The sequence below is a fragment of the Typopeltis vanoorti genome, chromosome 6 (genome assembly GCF_054136105.1).
Source record: "Typopeltis vanoorti isolate ZY-2024b chromosome 6, IOZ_Tvanoo_1.0, whole genome shotgun sequence".
NCBI lineage: Eukaryota > Metazoa > Arthropoda > Arachnida > Uropygi > Thelyphonidae > Typopeltis > Typopeltis vanoorti.
In genome coordinates this window covers 33,141,056-33,160,724 of record NC_143554.1, presented here as the reverse complement: position 1 = coordinate 33,160,724, position 19,669 = coordinate 33,141,056, and the positions used below count along the sequence as shown (strand labels likewise).

Genomic DNA, 19,669 nt, shown 5'->3' with positions numbered 1-19,669 from the left:
AGAAAGGAATTGGATCTAACCTTTAGTTAACCCATTGTGCTAAAATGGACAATAGGTTTGCAACATTTTCTGGGTGAGACTCACATTAAAAAATTTTAAAATTTTAAAAAAGGCATCCCAAAAGAAGGTTATGGAGCCACAGTTATTATACTGGATGAAAAGTTGGAGGAAATTATAACACTTTATGCATATGATATGCATAGTAGTAGTAGTAATACAAATAATTCTGCATGAGAACTACAACCAGTAATTCAATGTGTTATTGTAAAAGGATAAAACAAGTTACATTCATCATAAGTGTGTGCGTGCATGAGTGAGTGCCTGCAAGTGTGCACAAGGATAAGAAGGTGCACTGGATAAATGAAATATGAAACAGTACAATCCATTATTCAAGCAGTGGAAGAAAAATACAGAATGAACCACTTTCTAGTGACAGTGTATGACTGTATTAAGCAATCGATAACTGTAGAATAACTACTGATGAAATTTGTGATTAGTTGGCTTGAAACAGCAAAAATAAGGGAAACTGGTCTCTTATGCTTGCAGTGACTCACAAAATGGCTTTCTTTCCACTTTGTCATAAAGCATAGTTTTGTACAATGCAATGAGAGCATCTGAATTTAGTCTCTGCTGTCAAAAATATATTGTACTGATAAGATAAAAAAGAGTGTTACACAGTGCTTTGGAAAAGAATTATACTATATTGACCTATTCCATCCCATAGAAGAATCAACTGAACTATGTTATGCTGTCCTCAACAAAAGAACTTTTGCCAATAATCATACAGAAAAAGGCCACACCTACAATTAAATTTTTACATTATATCTGGATGATGCACATCTATATAGGAACTCTGTCACTGATATTATTTTTTCCAAAGTTAGCATACAACTTCTGGTCTTGAAACTTTGAAAAATCATATGTATGAATGAACAAAGCTCAAAACATTAATAAAAATTCAACTATCTCATAACAATTTAAGGGCAACCACAAAGTGTAGTTTGCAAAATGGTATTAGTGGGTGAAATGAAAGGAAGTTTAATCTAGAGATAGAAGATATTATATTTAAAAAATGGATATTTGCTTTGGCAAGCATGATATCCTTGCTCCATCCACTCTTTTCACAAGACTGTAAAAATTTCATATTTTCAGCAAATAATGTCTAGAATTTAATGTCAAAGCTGATATTATAATAAACCATATTTTCTTAAACTTATATTTATTAATTAAAGTTTTATCATCTGCAGTTTCCAACCTAAGGAATCTTTCAGTTAAGTATGTGAAATGTCACTTTGCATATTGCAACCCTGAAAATTCCAAAATATATATTTTTTAAATGCATGAAAGGCAACAGAACCAACCAATGCCATATGGGCAGAGATCAAGAGAAGGAATTTATCGAAAGGTAGGAAGTTGTGGTGTTTGGGGAATACTTTATGGGAGAATGGGGGAAGGAGATGTTTCAGAGAACAGAGGTAGACAGAATGAAAGATGGATAGGAGAAGAAAAGTTTTTGCATTTTTCAGTGGGTTAGCAGTTAAACAGTAAATGAATATTGGAAAGCTGTTGTTGTCTAGTCTGTTGATGGGCTTCCAGATATGACCATGGGCCTGTAAAACTGCTTTGATGGAGTAGAGTCAATTTTCTGTAGGGCAACAGCAATTGCTGGACAAGAGTAGATATGGGGCAAGAGATAGTTCGACTCCTCAACAGTTCTTGCATGCTTCATAGCTTCTAGTTCTGTCCTGCAGAATTTTTATGCCTTTAAAATGTTCCATCCTTAGTCTGGTGATGATTGTGGTAATTTTGCTGATTTCATTCTTCTTCTTGATAGTTTGTTTCACCAATCTTATTTTTGCAACAGAGTTAGCACCAGTTAGTGATAGTGGGTGTAATTTTTCAGGTAAGTATCTTGCTTCTTTGGCTAGACTGTCTGCTCTCTCTCATTGCCTTCAATATTTCAGTTACTTCATTGCAGTGTACAGTTCTTATTTCTCAAATTTAAACTTGTTACTTGTTCATGAATTTCTTGTGTAAGTTTTGTTTTTCCATTTTTTTTAATGCTTCAAGTGCAGATTTTGAGTCACTGTAGATGGTTATTCTGGATAAGAAAGACAGAACAGAGCTGCTTGTATAGCTGTTAACTCACAAGTGAAATCTGAAGCTATTTTGCCACCTGTGGTTCTGATTTGCATTTCTTCTCCTCCAGGTAGAGTTAGAAAAACCCCTGCTTCTCCTTGGTTGAGTGCTTCTTCAGATGATCCATCAGTATATGAAACGACATGGTTTAGATTATTTAAGTGATGTATCAAGTGTCAAGTCCTTTTATTTTCATGCTGTGAATCCTTTTTTTGAACAAGGTTCTAGGAGATTTAAGTTAATCATTGTGTTTTTTGGTAGTATAGTGGAAAAGAATGGCTCTTTGATTATTTCAATGGACAGGTGCTCTAAGTCAATCTGTTTTCTAATTTCATGATCATATTGTAAAGTAGATGATCTCTTTAGTCTAGATTTTCCTGTCCAGGCATCGAAAGTCCACCTCGACACACATACTTTTGGATGACATCAACAATTTTTTGAGAGGTTTTTGATGCATCACCCAAATGAAAAAGCAGTATTTTTATGTTTAGCAAATTTGGGAATTTAATGTAAATTTGCTGATAACCAATTGGGAAGGATTCTAATCTTGATAATTACAAAAAATTATAGATTACCTGTGCACGTGCAGGTGGTGCTTGTGAATGTGTTGTAACAGATGTGGATACTGCTGTCTGCGTAGCTACAGAACTTGCTGGACGTACCTATAAAGAATATAAAACTTAAAAAACTAAACATTCATCACAATACCTGGATCTTTCTGTATATAATCACTTGTCAGCATCCAAAATGCTTTTAATTCCTTCAATATTAACAAGATTATTATTATGATTATGATAATTTACTGTCTTGCATTGTCCATTATGAACACTAATTTATAAAACTGTGAATAAATGAAATAAAATTTAGACAATAAATGGAAGAAAAAGTTCATATATAAGTAACTGTTTATTTACAGTCCTTGATTTTAAGGTGTGTGGTGGTGGTGGTGGTTGTTGTAGCTGCAATTTGGGGTCCAGTCAAAAACAGGTCAGGTTTAGGTATCTATAAGTCATGATTTATATAATTTATTTTAGCATTCATGTCAAAATACTGATAAAAATGGATGTGAATGCAATAGTTTTCTGATAGGGTTTTTCTTGGGTTATAATTTTTGTTTGTTAGTTTTTGAAGGAAGTTCTTTTTTTTTTTTTTTTTAATTACACTAACATTAAGATCATTTGTTACACTTTTCATGACTACATATAATGATTAACTATATTTAATATAACAAATAACTAAACCAAAAAGCTAAATTTAATTAACTAAACTGAAACACCAAACTAATTCTATCTTAAATCTGGGGATAGTTCTCCAAATAAAATCATTAAAAGCTTTAGCTGGTGTTTAATAATGAGGAATCAGATGCAGAAAATAATTTCTCCACTATATATTTGGATTTCAATAAGCTACTTACTATTGTACAACATGATCCTCTTGATTATAAACCGAAGAAATATGGCATGAACCATAATTGGCACTGAAGTGGTTGAAGGGATGATTGCAGCAGGTAATGCAGAAATTAATAATAATTGATTATGCTTTTCACTGGGCTAAGTAACTAATAACAATATTCAAGTGGGAAATATAGTTCATAAAGAAGAGCAAATTATACTTCTTTAAGCAAATTTAAATAAGATATTTAAATTGAACACAGAGTGAATGTGAATATGGTATTTAATTACATAGCACTAGACCTCGAGAAGAAACACTGTTATAAGTTTGATTCTATGGCCAACTATAGGACTTTGAATACACTTTTTTTTAAATTTTTTCCAGACAGTACTCAAAGTAATCAATCTTAGGAAAAGACTGACCCTACAAGAAAATTGATTGTAGAGCTAACATTTATTATAGACAGTAATATATAGCATTACAGGAACTATGAGATGACAGTAGTTGTCTGCTGACCTTCTCTCTATCTCAGATGTTTATGAAATCACTGATAACCATGTGCTAACTATCAGTGATTATTAATGGTGGAGTTTGGCTGACTACTATTCTTCAATAAGTCACTTAAGGCTAAAGAGCTTTGCCTACTCCCTTTGAGGAATAAAAGGCATGATACTTCATCATCATCATCAAATTCCTGCCATGTACACTCAAAGGGTGTACACGATATGATAGTACTACATGAAAAAAATTACATCATTACTAGCTTCCTATCTACAATTTTCCTCCAGATCAGTCTTTACTTGTCAAGACTCCAACATTATCAGATCTTATATTTCTATCGTCAAAGGCACTTTGTACCGTATCAATCCACCTATATCTTGGTCTTCCTCTGGGTCGTTTTGCTGCCAACCTGGCAGAGAATACTTATTTTGCTAATCTTTCTTTGCCCATTCTGTTTAAGTGACTATACCATCTGAGATTAGCTCTGCTAACGCATTCCTGGATGCTGACAATGTCAAGTTCTTTCCTAATATCCTCGTTTTTAATATGATATTGCCATTGATGCCATCTGTTCATGCCTCTAATCTTTCCCAGGACTCTCATATCTGCGGTCTCTACTCTTTGGTCAAGTGTTTTACTTCTGACCCAGCTCTCAGATCCATCAGTTAAAACTGGCTTGAACACTGTCTTGTATACAGCTAATTTAGTGTTCCGACTAATTTCTCTCTTATTCCATATGAATTTATTCAATTGACTTCCCACCATACCAGCTTTGCTGATTCTGTTCTCTATTTCTATATTTAATTTACCATCTTCAGTAAAAATCGTGCCTAAGTAGCTGAAATGTTTTACTTGTTCCACAGATTCTCCATTCACAACACAGTTGACATTTTCAATGATTATGCCTATTTTCATTGTCTTTGTCTTTTTAATGCTGACCTTCATACCATATCTATTAAAACAGTTATTCAATTTAGTCAGAGAATCTTGCAGACTTGTAGCAGATGTATTTAGAAGTATAACATCATCCGCAGAAAGGAAAGAGCTGACATTAACATCTCCAATTTTGATATATCATGTTTAATACCACTTTCCTTCATAATGTGATCCATATATAGATAATGAATAACAGAGGGGATAATGTACATCCTTGTCTCACACTAGATTTAACATAAAACCATCTTCCTGTACTTCCTTCAATTCTAACTGCTGACTTACAACTCAAATAAAGACTAAGTATTGCTTGATATAATGCCCCATTGACACCATATAACTGTAGAATATTGAATAGTTTTTCTCTTGGCAACTTGTCATATGCCTTTTCCAGATCGACAAAACTTAAATACAGATCTGTGTTATATTCCCATGCTTTCTCCACTATTTGTCGTAAAGTGAAGATCTGATCCTGACAGCCTCTAGTTTTCCTGAATCCAGCTTGTTCTTCATCAAGCTTTTCTTCCACAATTCTTCTCAACCGTTTCTCAAGAATACTTGCATAAATCTTGCCAGGAACACTCACTAGGGAAATACCTCTGTAATTCTCACATTCAGTTCTATTTCTCTTTTTTCTATATGGGTACTATGAGAGCTCTACTACAATCATCGGGAATTTGCCCCTCTGTCCAGGCCTTATGAACTATGCAGTGCAGCCACTGTAAGACTTTCATACCACCATACTTCAGCATTTCTGGTCGAATATCATCTACTCCTGCTGCCTTTCCAAATTTCAAGCTTTTGATGGCTTTTTCTACTTCAAGTATGGATATGTATTCCTGACTGTGTACCTGTTGAGTGTTTTTTACCACTGTGCTATCACTGCTTGTTTCATTTAGCAATTTTTCAAAGTTACTCCATACTTCAAGGATATCTTTTCTCCAGTTTTCAAGTCACCTTTATCATCTCTAACTCCTTTTACAGCATTCTTTCCTCCATTTCTAAGCTTCTTCAACAACCTCCAGAATATTTTGCCACCTTCTTGATATTTATTTTCCATGTTCTTACCAAAGTCCTCCCATGACTTTTTTAGCTAGTTTTACATGGTGTTTAGCTTTCTTACATTTGTCTCTGTATTCTCTAAAAGCACAATCTGACTTATTTGCCAGGAATTTTTGATATGCTTTCTTCTTTTTCTTCACTGACTCTTTAACTTCTTGTGTCCACCATGGAGGTCCAATTTTTCTATCCTTGAAGACAACTTCACCACATGCCTCTCTAGCTGAATCAATCAGAGCTTTCTTCAAGGCTTGCCACTGAATCTCCAATGTTTGATTCCTATTCTCAAACTCTTTCGTTTTTTCTTCAATAATCTTTGTGTATTTTAGTCTACAGTTCACATCTGAGAGCTGCTCAACTTTTATTCACTTTAAAACTTTCTTACATGTTATTCTTTTCAATATGAAATTCAATTTTATCCTGCTCAGGACTAAATAGTGATCACTTCCAATTTCAAATCCTATGTACACTCTGGTGTCCTGCACCAGGGAGAAAACATCACTATCAACAATAACACAGTCAATGAGACTTTTTTTATTCCTTGACTCTTCTCTCCATGTGAATTTGTGCACATTTTTATGTTGGAACATGGTGTTAGTAATAACCAGTCCATGTCCTGAGCAGAAATCCAACAGATATTTGCTATTATTATTAGCTGTGCTCTTTTCTCCAGATTTTCCCAAAATATTTCTGTATGTCTCACAATCATTTCCTACTCTGTTATCTAGATCCCCAACAAGGACTGACTTTTCCTTTTTCATTGTGTCAGTTGCTTTTTCTAAAGCCTCAAAAAAATTCCTCCACTTCTACCTTAGTAGAACCTTCTGTGGGACCATAGGCACAAATAAGTCTCATTGTCCAGTTCCCCATTCTCATATTTGCCCACATTATTCTACTTGGGACTGACTGCCATTCAAGAAGATTAGCCTCGTATTTTGTGAATACTATGGCTACTCCTTCTTTTCCTTGATTGTCATTGCCTGAATATAACATTTTGTAATTATTGCTCAGAAAGATCTCACCAGTTGTGGTCTTTTTTGTTTCAGTCACCCCTATTATGTCGATCTGGTACTTATCTAATTCCTCAGCTAGCTCCATTTCTTTGCCATTCAGGCTTCTTATGTTGATAGTACCGATCTTTAACTCTGGTGGTGTTGAGTTGGGGTGTGTTTTCAGATTTGTTCCAGTAGCTGACTTTTCTCTGTTCGCCCTGGCGAAAACAACGGGGGCCTTGTTTAACCGGGCGACGCCCCAGCCGCCATGAAATTTTGTCATGTCGTACCATCATTTTTTATTTTGGTTTAACCAATAACAATACAATTTGGTCGACTAAATCCCAAATTGCCAGCCCATCCTCGTTCGTTCAGTATCCAGGTAGATACCTAACAGGGTGCACCACGAGAAGGTGAGGATTGAACATTAGGTCAGAAGCTCTGGTCGGTTCTCCACATTCCTTTAAAGGCTATGTGGAGGTCTCCTCTTAGTTATACTGCTTTGACCCTTAAGCATCCCTCCTGAAAATATATAATTTCTAATTTAGTTCCTACTTTTTTCTTATCAACAAATCACATCCTCTCTCTCTCTCTCTCTAGTGTTTAACAAGTTCAATGTGAGCACTTCCACATATACTTAGGTAAAGCAGGATGTTGAAAAATGATTACAAGAACACCAATCTTATATTAGCAACAATAAACCTGAAAAATCTGGTCTAGCTCACCATGGAGTTGACAATGACTATGATATCCTATGGTCCAATGCTCACCTTTTACATTAGTGCAGGTTTTGGTATAAAGAGTGCTGTAGCACTTCTACAGTGTCCAAATTTAAATTGAATTAACTGTCTCTCTCTATTGCCAAGATTTGGGAGAGTGTCATCCTCATAAATGGCAAGTAATCATTTTCCCCCACCCCATTTTAATTATTATTATTATTTAAAATTAATATAATGCTATCATTTCATTATCTAATTAAATTTTATTTTATTTCAAATCACTTAATTTTAAATTTGGACTTTAACTTGGAAAAAAATAAGTAATCTTATTTTACTATAACCACCTACTAGGTAGTATCCAACGTGTGACTCATCACTGTAAATAGGATCAACATTCTTTGTTGTAGCTTCCCCTTGTGATTATACTAATGCACTGATGATGACCACTTAGTTTGTGGTTGAAATATTTGCAGTAATAAAATTACTATATTCTTGTGAATACATGTGTATAATAAAAGTTATAATTGCACAAGCTTCATTAAAAATTTGACAACTAAATCGTTACTTGAGGCTTTTGATTCTTCATTTATCACATGTTCCGTTACATGCAAAATACTAATTAGAAAAAAGTTACCATAGCAATTCGATATTTCAATCGAGTCCAGCATGTAAGCTTTGTACTTTTTTGTGCTTGTTCTTCTGTTTGTTTTAATCGAGCTGTAACCTCTCACTTTAATGTTAGACTCCGATTCATTTCTCTTAGGGTTTGTTTCCTTTCCTCAGATGTTGAAATTTCATCATCAATGAGAAGTTGAACCTTTGACAGGCATGATACTTGTAAATTAATTATTTAAAATCAAATTTAAATATTACATTTCTGAGAAATAGCCATACATATAACTGCCTAAAATTTAAAAGACCCCATCTCACAAAAATCCAAGTATGTATTACTAGTTTGGTAATGACTAACTGAAAAAAAAGTAGATGACTGTTGGCAAAGCTAAGGATAGAATTTGAGGTTAATGACAGAAAGCAGATGAAGTACAGGGCTCTGAGGTACTCTATTTTGATCCAATCCAATTGCAAATTTATGTTTAAGTGAATGGTAGATCAAAAGATTAGAATTTAATAAGCAGTTCTTTGTGAAGATCTAATCACAGGGCTCTGAGGTACTCTATTTTGATCCAATCCAATTGGAAATTTATGTTTAAGTGAATGGTAGATCAAAAGATTAGAATTTAATAAGCAGTTCTTTGTGAAGATCTGATCAAATGCCATGGAAATGAGAACCACCACATGAGTTTACAAATCTTTCCAGAACTTGTGTCCACTGACAGATGATATGGTGGTCTCATGTAGTTGCACAAAACATTTCCATGGCATCTGATCAAGTATTCACAAAGGCTTGTTTATTAAATTCCAATCTTTTGACCTACCATTCACTCTTTGCCTGTGGTGTGCTGCAATTGGATGATAGCTAGATTTTATTTCTTTTCTTTAGGATGGTTGAATATGGACTTGTCTCCATGTGTAGGATAGATATCCTACACATGTCCTACTATATATAAAAAAGATATGGTGCAGGTGTCAATTCTGGAGCACAAGTTTTAAGCACAATTTGGGGAATGCCATTAGGACGAGATATTTGTTGTATCTAAGCTCTTCAGGATTCTGCTGATAAGACATTTGTTAGCAGTTCTTAGTAAAGTTGAACATGTGGGAGGAATTAACTTTGTGTTGATCATCAATGCAGAAGTTGGAGTGAAAAAATGATACCAATATATGCTGTTAGTGAAGTGGATATAAGGAAAGGCAAAAATTATACTCAAAAGTATTAGTGAAGGACCAAAGAAAAATTCCAATTTAAGCAGGAAAAGAGTTTTCTGCATTTGGCTCTCTCTCAAAGCACGCTTTGGATTTTCTGACGTTTTTGAAGCTATTATATGCTGCACTGTATGATGACTGGAATGCCAGAGTTTTGGTTAAGGGTCACTTGTAATATGCTGAATTCTTTTTTTGGACTGCCTTTGCCCACTTGCTGAAAAGCCAAAGTTCGGATAGCAGGCTGGGTTTTGAGAAGAACTGGAAGTGTTTGGACCAGATGAGCAAAAGCAGTAGTCAAATGGAGGAATAGAAATGAAGAAGGCATCCTATTTGGCACTACTGTAATGTGAAATAGGATGCTATGGCTGTATGATGGATAATCTGCAGGAAAGGTGACTTGGTTGAGGTTACAATCAGAGCTGACATCTTCAATATATTTATCAGAATAACTAGATTGGATAAAATCTAGTTATTCTGATAAATATATTGAATAAAATAGATTGGATAAAATGGATAAAATTGGATAAAATAACTAGATTGGATAAAATAAAAAAGGATTCAAGGTACTGGAGAAATGGAGAGAATTATCAGGTATTCTATTGGTGGAGAGACAATTTTTAAAAGTTGTGCTCTAGATCTAACAATGCTCTTTGGATGGAAAGAGTTTCATACAGAGGTGGATAAATCACATACAAATTTATTAAGTTTTTTTTTTTTTGTACATGATTTGTCATTTGTATTTGTAAGATGTAACAAGTTTGCAAATGGGTATCATCATTTAATATACTTTCTGTTTCAATATCAATGATGTTGCAATAATATAACTTATCCCATTCACTACTCACAAACAAAACTTTCTTGTTATTGTAATATATTACAATTTTTCATTCTCACCAAATTCCTGATAAACATCCAAAAGGAGTGTAAAGAATACTATTATAGTACTCCATTATTAAGTTTCCATTATTACTGGCTTCCTATTAACATTTTTTCCCCCCACAAATTAATCTATTATTTGTTGGATTCCAATTTTCTCAGATCTTACATTTCATTCTTTTAAGGCACTACCAACTGCATTAATCTACCTAGATCTTGATCTTCCTCTGAGTCCCTTTCCCTGTCCAAATGTACTGTGATAGTCATTTAATGTTTCTTGATTTTTCTGAAATATAATTTTTTAAGAGGTTAAATTTATAATTTAAACAAACTACTCTTTTTTTTTTTTTTTTTTAATAATGATGTGTACTTTTTATCTCACTGAATCATTGACATAGTTCTATATTTTTGTATAGTTAGACTATTGATAACGGTTCATGTAAGATATATATCTGTTTGATCTTAATCAAACAGAAGTATATACAAATACTGTCTGACCACAGATGTGAGACCCGTGGTTGGCAACATGCCAAGAAGAGTCAATTCATGTTGAAGGTAAGAAAGGAATAAGGCGATGTACAAATTCGTTATCAACATGCAAAATCATGTGCTATATACGTAAAATTTTCCAACTGTTGTACAAGCAAAATAGTTACCACTTTAAAAACTAGAATTTTCATAAAAGAAAAGTTAATTTTCCGACATATAATAACAAACATTCATCCTACAAAATGCACTGATTACCCTATTATCGGAATGGATTCATCTTCTTCTGTCATATGCAGAAGTGTCGAGGGGTCTCGCATCTGTGGTTGCACAGTACTGTAGTGTGAATAGTTTCTTTTAATTGCACCACACACTGGCTCTCTCTCTCACAAACTTAACATATGAACTTGAGATAATTCCATTTTCCCTGTCCTAAAGTAAAGTTTGTTTCACAGTTTTGCAAGATTTAACTGATTTTTTTTTAGTTCTGATATATATATATATATATATATATATATATATATATATAAAACTTTGCTTTAACACTGCAGTGGGATTTCAGATTGAGAAATTTCTTAAGTCAACCATAATTTTATTAGAATTAGAACTCAGACTGATTCATCTTCGTATTATTATTATTATTCCATGGAGTCCTAAGACTAATTGTCAGAGACCAAACTCTTGACATCATTAACAGACAAAGCACTTATAACTGACTCAAGAAAAACATTCCATTCATTCAACTGCTCTCCAAGCAGAAAATCTAGTCCTCACACCCTTGCTAAACACACTCTTACCAACTTCCAGGGATGACCTCTTGTTCTGCTCCCTCTAGCCAAGTGTTGAAACATTTCCCCTGCATCAGTCCTATAAAATACCATAAGTAACTTAAACGTTTCTATCACATCCCTGCATTTTCGCTAATCAACTAACTCTTGCAATCCACAGGCCTTCAACAGATTCTCATAGGGAGCATTTCACAGACCACTCACCATCTTGGTTGCTTGCCTCTGGATTCTTTCTATCACTTCCTCATCCCCAACAAACCCAGGAGGCCAGTTCTGCTCCTTCTAGCCAAGTGTTCACACATTTTTCCTGCATCAGTCCTATAAAATACTTTAAGTAACTTAAAGGTGCTATTATATCCCTGCTTCTTCACCTATCAACTAACTTTTGCAATCCACAAGCCCTCAATCGATCCTCATAGAGAGCATTCCACAGACCACTCACCATCTTGATTGCTTGTCTCTGGATCCTTTCCACCACTTCCTCATCCCCAAGAAACTCAGGAGATCAGACTTGGGCACAGTAATCCAGATTTGGTCATATGAAGGCTTTATAAAAAAGAATGATAACTCTCTTTTCTCTGTTTGTTAATGTGTTCTTCAATAATCAAGTAATCCTGTGAGCTACCTTGCTTACTTTAGCAATATGCTCTCTAACCTTTGACTCTCTATCTACTACTACTACTTCTTCCAAATCCCTGGCTTCATCAATTTCCTGGAGTACAGTTCCCTCAATGTGGTACACAGCTTGAAATTGCTGTATCTCTAAATGCATAACTTTACACTTTTCAACATTAAATTGACATTTATTATGTTTCGCCCATACTGTCAGTCTGTTCAAATCATCCTGCAAGCTAACACACCTTGATTAACTATTAACCTCCAACTTTGTATCATCAACAACAAACAACTGAATATCTCCCTTCAAATTATTTACTATCTCATTTATGTACAAATTAATGTACATTAATATGTACATCAGTGGTCCGAGCACAGAGCCCTGCAGCACACCACTAGCCTGCCTTCTTCTGGATTCTGCTCTTCCATATACTACTTTCTGCTATCTGTACCATGAGCCACCCTTTTATCCATATCACCAGTTTCACATCCATCCCCAATTGCTGCAGTTTGCATAATAGAGTTCCATTTTCATATCATGTCAAATGTCTTTGCAACATCTAGTAATATGATCATGTAGCCAATCCCTTTATCCAACTCAGCTGTAACCTTATTATAAAAAGTTAAAAGATTACTAAGGCATGACCTAACTTTCAAATCAACGCTGTCCCTCACAGAGTATTAAGTGTTGAAACATTTCCCTTATCATATTTTTATCCACCTGTTCCTGAATTCCCTCTTTGACCATCTTTTCCAATACTTCTACTTCCAATCCTGAAATACTAATTGGTCTATAATTTGCTACCTCAAACTTAGCTTCTCCTTCTGGCAAAGGAATTATTTTGTCCTCCTTTCACTATCTTGGGACTTTGCCCCAATATCTAGAGCTTAGAAGAGATCTTTCAGACTTGGATTTTATTTTCATAGTTTGCTGTTGATGTGAAAGCAACAAAGGTGGTTCATTACCTTAACATCTAGACTAAGGATCAATTACTGAAATCTCAAATGCTCCAGCTACAATTCTTATGACTTCATTGTGAAGAGAGTTTAGCCATCACAGTATACAGCAATACCTCGCATAGTCCGGCTTCGATCAGTCTGGTTTTAAATCCTAAAAAATTAGTACACAAAATTATTTTTTTTAAACATAAATGTTCGGTTTTTTCCCTTTATACAGTCAAGTCTTTTTTTGTGCAGTTTATTTTTATGCGGTTATACGATACGATGTTTCGATTTTTTCGGGGGGGGGGGGGGGTCCCCTGTTGTATATGTATGTACCTAGACTCGGTGAGAATGTAAACGCGGCTTTATGTTCAACGTCTTAATGTGTAAGCTATGTATAGTACGAGTAAGCAGTGGACGTTTGTGAACTTTAATGTTGAATTAACTTCTATGCCTATCAGTTTTCGATGTGCAAATCTACAGTAAAGTTGATTTGTGATAATTAAATTTTAATCCAATTTAAAAAACTACATAATGAGTGCAAAAAGAAAACGTGAAAGTGATTCTGTCACCAAGAAATGTAAATGGCTCACTTTAGAACAAAAGCTCGATATAATCAAGCTTCATGAAGAAGGTGCATCCTTTGCTAAAATAGGCCGTGAAAAAGGAATGGGCGAGTCATCAGTTCGAAAACTTATCAAAAAAAAAAAAAAGATCAATACAAATCGCAAGGTATGGCTACAGCTTCTTATTAATCAAAAATAGTGACTAAAACCAGAAGCACTCGAATGGTAAATATGGAGCGGCTATTATCCACATGGATCAAAGACTTAACTCAAAAGCAAGTTCCGCTTAGTCAAATGGAAATTCAAGCCAAAGCATAAGTCTTTACAATTGTTGAGTCGGAGTGAACCAGAATATTAAAGAAAATTATGTTTCACTCGGACTTAACATCGCTATCACTCTCTTAAAAGAATTAATGATTTATCAGAAATGTAGAAGCACTTGTATAAAATTTTTACCTTTAGTTTTATATCTTATCTTATTTTGTAATGTGAAAGTTTATTATAATTTTCGTGTATAGCTGCTTAGTCTCAGATACTATGTAAATAACTAACCATTTGCTGGGTGAGAGATAATAACCAAAATGTGAAATGGCCGACTTCAGAAACACGTAGTGAGATTACAGGTACATCTGTTATGTAGCACGGTGCCTCCCCCCCCCCACCATGACGCTACGAAAGTTATGAGAGGATTCCGCGAGCGGCGCTTAGGGCCGTGTGACGTAGAGAATGTATGACGTAGATATCAGATGACGAATGAGAAAAGTGGTGCGGTGTTTAAAAGGAGTGGTAACGCTGCGCACAAGGCTTTTAGGCATTTTCCTGCTGCTGTATTCTTGTGCCTCGGAAGTCCGGCTGGTATGGAGCCTCCACGTGGGTTTCCTTTGTTCGAGGAAGTTACGACCAAATGACCAAGGGAACTTACCAGTCGGAAACAAAAGCCCAGCAGATCATGATAGTGGAAAACTACAGAAATCTCCCAATATGTAGTATAGAGGAAAATCGTAAAGAGTATCCAGTAAAGTGTGAAGTGAAGCAGTCAACATAGGTAGATATCTGACGAGATACTGAAGTGGTTAAAGTAGCATACCAGCAAATTGGTAAGGTGAAAACTTTATGTCTTTTAACTAATGGAATTGAATAAGAAGATTTATTGTATGTGCTACTATAGACTCTTTGAACTGTTAAGTGATAGAATTAAGAAAGAAATAGAATACTGTCTCATGAATGTACCTTTAGAGAGAGTGATATACTAGAGTTCTTAATTAGGCCTGAGATATATGTAAATTGAATAAGATTTGTCAGAGAAGATTGTCAATGGAATTTGATATATATTAAGAATGAGATTTGATCGAGTAGTGTGATACAACAAGACTAAGTGATGAATGTTATTAATTAGGTTTCTCAGATAGAAATTTATGGAAAGGATAAATAACTGTATGTAAGAGTACTAATGCTGTACCTAAATTTTATTGAATGATTAACTCAGTGTTTCAAACTGTATTATATGTATTCTACTTGCAATTAAAATGTTTTGTTTAACTATAAATGTTGTCTTGCCTGTACTTAGATCCTACTGCACTTGCTCATAAAATATAGCGAACCTCGAAAGGCAGGAAAATTAAATATTATCAGGTCATGACTGCAAGTTTAAAATTTATAAATGACAAGAGTGAATGCTGACTGGATTCTAACTCCTTGGTCTTACATGTTTAACATATCCTAGGATTCAGGGTGGTGCAGCGTTAATAAATAAATTTTCTCTGAATTTGAAAAGGGAGATAGAACCAGTGCTGAGACAAAGAAATAGGCATCCGCCATTTGCATTTCTTTGTCTCACAGAACAACATCTTCACTCTCATCAAGGATTTCGGCCTAAGTAATAAGTATATTGAGATAGAAGTTAAAAGATAAATGATATTAAAAGGTGATAAGAAAGTAATAAGAAGGAATTATTGAGAGAAAGATAGAAATAAGAGATATATGTGTACAAGAGATGAAAGAGGGCATTAAAACATAAGAGGACGACACAACACAATGACTTGAAGACTATTGATGATACAGAAAATGAAGGTGAGGGGAACTAGTGAAAATTTTATGGCAAGTCATAGTTTTTTCGTTTTAAGCAAAGAACTGGTATTCACAATGTTCGTATTGTTGGCGAATCTGCCAGTGCAGATAAAGAGGCTGCTTTAAGATATCCAAAGGAATTGAGTGAAATAATACAAAAAGGTGGCTACAAAGATGAACAAATATTTAACGTTGATCAAACAGGATTATTCTGGAAAAAGTTGCCATCGCGCACTTTTATAGTAGCCAATGAAATTTTATATCCAGGTCATGCCCTGGATATAAAATTTCAAAAGACCTCACACTGTTATTAGATGGAAATGCAGCAGGGGATTTCAAATTAAAACCGATGCTTGCGTACCATACAGAAAATCCTAGAGCTCTTAAAAATGCATCAAAAAATAATCTCCCAGTGTTGTGGCGTTCAAATAAGAAAGCATGGGTCACGAGTTTTATTTGAAGATTGGTTCACCAACTATTTCTGCCCTACAACAGAATGTTATTGCAGAGAAAAAGGATTAGATTTTAAGATTTTATTGATCTTAGATAATGCCCCCGGTCATCCGACTGGTCTTTGTGATTTAAATGAAAATGTACATATAACTTTTCTTCCACCAAATACGACGTCCGTGATCCAACCAAGGGATCACGGTGTCATTGCAACATTTAAGGCCTATTATTTGCACCGCACCTTTTCGCAAGCCATAAAAGCTACAACAGGAAAAAATGTGCAGATATCGATATTGCAATTTTTAGAAAATAAAAAATGAATTATGAAAAACGTATTTTTTGTTTAATTATTTTTGATAAAGACATTTGAATTTATTAATCTCGTTTTATTTATTGAAAAACTGCGAGAATATTTTTTTTTTTTGGAACCAATTATCATTTTTTGTATGTATTTAGTTCCTCGATTAGTCGGGGATATCGGTGGAACTGATTACTCAGACTATGTGAGGTATTGCTGTACTCTCTTTAGCAAACATAAACCTGGGATTCAAAATCAAGTATTAGTTTAATCAGTGCTCTGTACAATCAATGCAAAGAACATCTGTCAGCACCCCAAGAGGTGGAAGATAAGGTGTGAAGAATATTTATTGCTTTATAGCACTAGTCTCACAAATACCCATGTGAGGGAGGAAAATGAGTATCTGGTTAAACATGAGCCTCAAGAACTTGGCTTCTGGTGCAACCGAGATTAATGTTTGTTCTGGTGGAAGTTCTGGATCAGGGTGAAGATCACATCCATGATGGCAAAAGTGCACACAGACTATTTTCTGCCGTGAAAATCTAAACCCATTTGGAAGCATGCATTTTGAGAGAGAGAGAGATGGTCAATGGTTTGCTGTAACTGTTTTTCTATGACTCTCATATTACATAAATCACAGAAGATGGTGAAATAATCCACATAGAGAGCACATTATTACCACTGGAGGAAGCTGTTCAGCTACTGAGTTGTTATTATTATTATTAATATCTTCTACATCCCAGACATGATAAACAAATTACCTTTTGAATACAGAAACCTTACAAACTACAATAGCCTGAAAAGAGCTCTAAGGACATACTACGAACAAGAAACACACACCCAAAATACCATACAAACTTAATGAAACACAATATATTCGCTCAGGCTTCCAGTTCAGTGACGCATCAGTACATTCCAATTTATTGTGTGGGGGGGGGGGGGGGGGTGCGCGTGCGAATTTCTCAATTATAGATTCCGTAGCATCCTAACACAGCAAAAAAAAAAAAAAAAAAAAAAAAAAAAAAAAAAAAAAAACATAATAACCAACTTGAAAATTTATTTATCACTAGGTTAGACTATAATAGATTTAGTTTAATCCTTTATCCCAGTGAGAGCAAACAAAGTTTGCGCCTGAAAATATCTTCAGGACTAAATATAGTGTTATACTATCTTATCCAGTAAGTAGTGCAACACCAAGGCAACTCGTGGCAAAGGTGGAGCAAGCTACCAGGCACTTCTAACCCAGTATCTCCCATAATGCAAAACACATTTCCTATGTGGATATGTATACTGTTATGCATTAAAGGGATTGGCCATCTACCCAGACTAGTTTCGACCTTTATTGAGGTCTCTTCAGTGGGAGCCAGGCCCAGAGCTGGAGATACCAGGCAGAAGCCCAGGCAGAAGCAGTAGCAAGTCATCTGTGCCTATGGGAGTTGCCAAGCTGCCTGGGCTTCTGCCTGGTATCTCCAGCTCTGGGCCTGGCTCCCACTGAAGAGACCTCAATAAAGGTCGAAACTAGTCTGGGTAGATGGCCAATCCCTTTAATGCATAACAGTATACATATCCACATAGGAAATGTGTTTTGCATTATGGGAGATACTGGGTTAGAAGTGCCTGGTAGCTTGCTCCACCTTTGCCACGAGTTGCCTTGGTGTTGCACTACTTACTGGATAAGATAGTATAACACTATATTTAGTCCTGAAGATATTTTCAGGCGCAAACTTTGTTTGCTCTCACTGGGATAAAGGATTAAACTAAATCTATTATAGTCTAACCTAGTGATAAATAAATTTTCAACATCTTTCTCTAAATCCAGAGTAATTTTTAAAAAAGGTGATAAACCTTTTGGCAACTCCCATAGGCACAGATGACTTGCTACTGCTTCTGCCTGGGCTTCTGCCTGGTATCTCCAGCTCTGGGCCTGGCTCCCACTGAAGAGACCTCAATAAAGGTCGAAACTAGTCTGGGTAGATGGCCAATCCCTTTAATGCATAACAGTATACATATCCACATAGGAAATGTGTTTTGCATTATGGGAGATACTGGGTTAGAAGTGCCTGGTAGCTTGCTCCACCTTTGCCACGAGTTGCCTTGGTGTTGCACTACTTACTGGATAAGATAGTATAACACTATATTTAGTCCTGAAGATATTTTCAGGCGCAAACTTTGTTTGCTCTCACTGGGATAAAGGATTAAACTAAATCTATTATATAATAACCAACTGGTGTCATCCTCAGATAAGCTTACATTTAAGCTTCGAGGATGAAAGGAAAAAAAAATTAGTTCTCATCCAAGATGTATCATATGTAACGAAATGCATGTAATGTACGTATCACAAGAAAACCAATGTATGTATTATATGTAAACCAATGTACGTAATGTAAATATCACATGTAAACAAATGTAAAGTAATGTATCATATGTAAACAAATGAATGTAATGTATATAATAATTGTAACAAATGTATGTAATGTATATAATAACTAACAAATGTATGCAATGTAAAAAAAAAAAAAATTATCTTAAAAGTAAATCATGAGTTTACACTGTATGTTTGTGAAAATAAGGACACATAATATTCAGATTGCATATGTGTAAATACTGTTGTATAATCACACCTTTTCAAACTTGAAAAAAAAAAAAAAAAATAGTAAACCACAACATGTAATATTATACAACTTATGTAACTCTGAACAATATAATTCTAAATTATTATTATGATTGTTATATAAAAATTAAAAAAAGACTGTTATCATCATTACAATTTAAATCTCATTATAAGTAGCACAAAGTGCTGAACCGTGTAAAATAATATACTGAATAGATGATCATTGTACATATGTAAATATTTGAAAGAACAATAAAAAAATAAAAAAATAAATAAAAAAATCTGACCTGCGTGAAGTCAAAAGACTCATCACAGGAGGTATATACTTTTTCATGCCATAAGATCATTGAGTTATGCCTTGAACCTATTCACAGTTTCTGCATAAACTCACCATACCTTCAAGCAATGCAT

At 34.7% G+C, this 19,669-nt stretch overlaps 1 protein-coding gene across 12 annotated transcripts in view; it reads right to left on the bottom strand.

Moving 5' to 3' along the window:
* Positions 1-19,669, bottom strand: part of LOC150105365 (uncharacterized) — a 521,942-nt gene that overhangs the window by 146,330 nt on the left and 355,943 nt on the right. For all 12 annotated transcript variants that reach the window (XM_090394098.1, XM_090394099.1, XM_090394097.1 and 9 more), the window contains one exon: positions 2,715-2,801. In XM_090394098.1, coding sequence (XP_090250224.1) covers positions 2,715-2,801 — 87 coding nt within the window. The remainder of the gene's footprint in view (positions 1-2,714; positions 2,802-19,669) is intronic.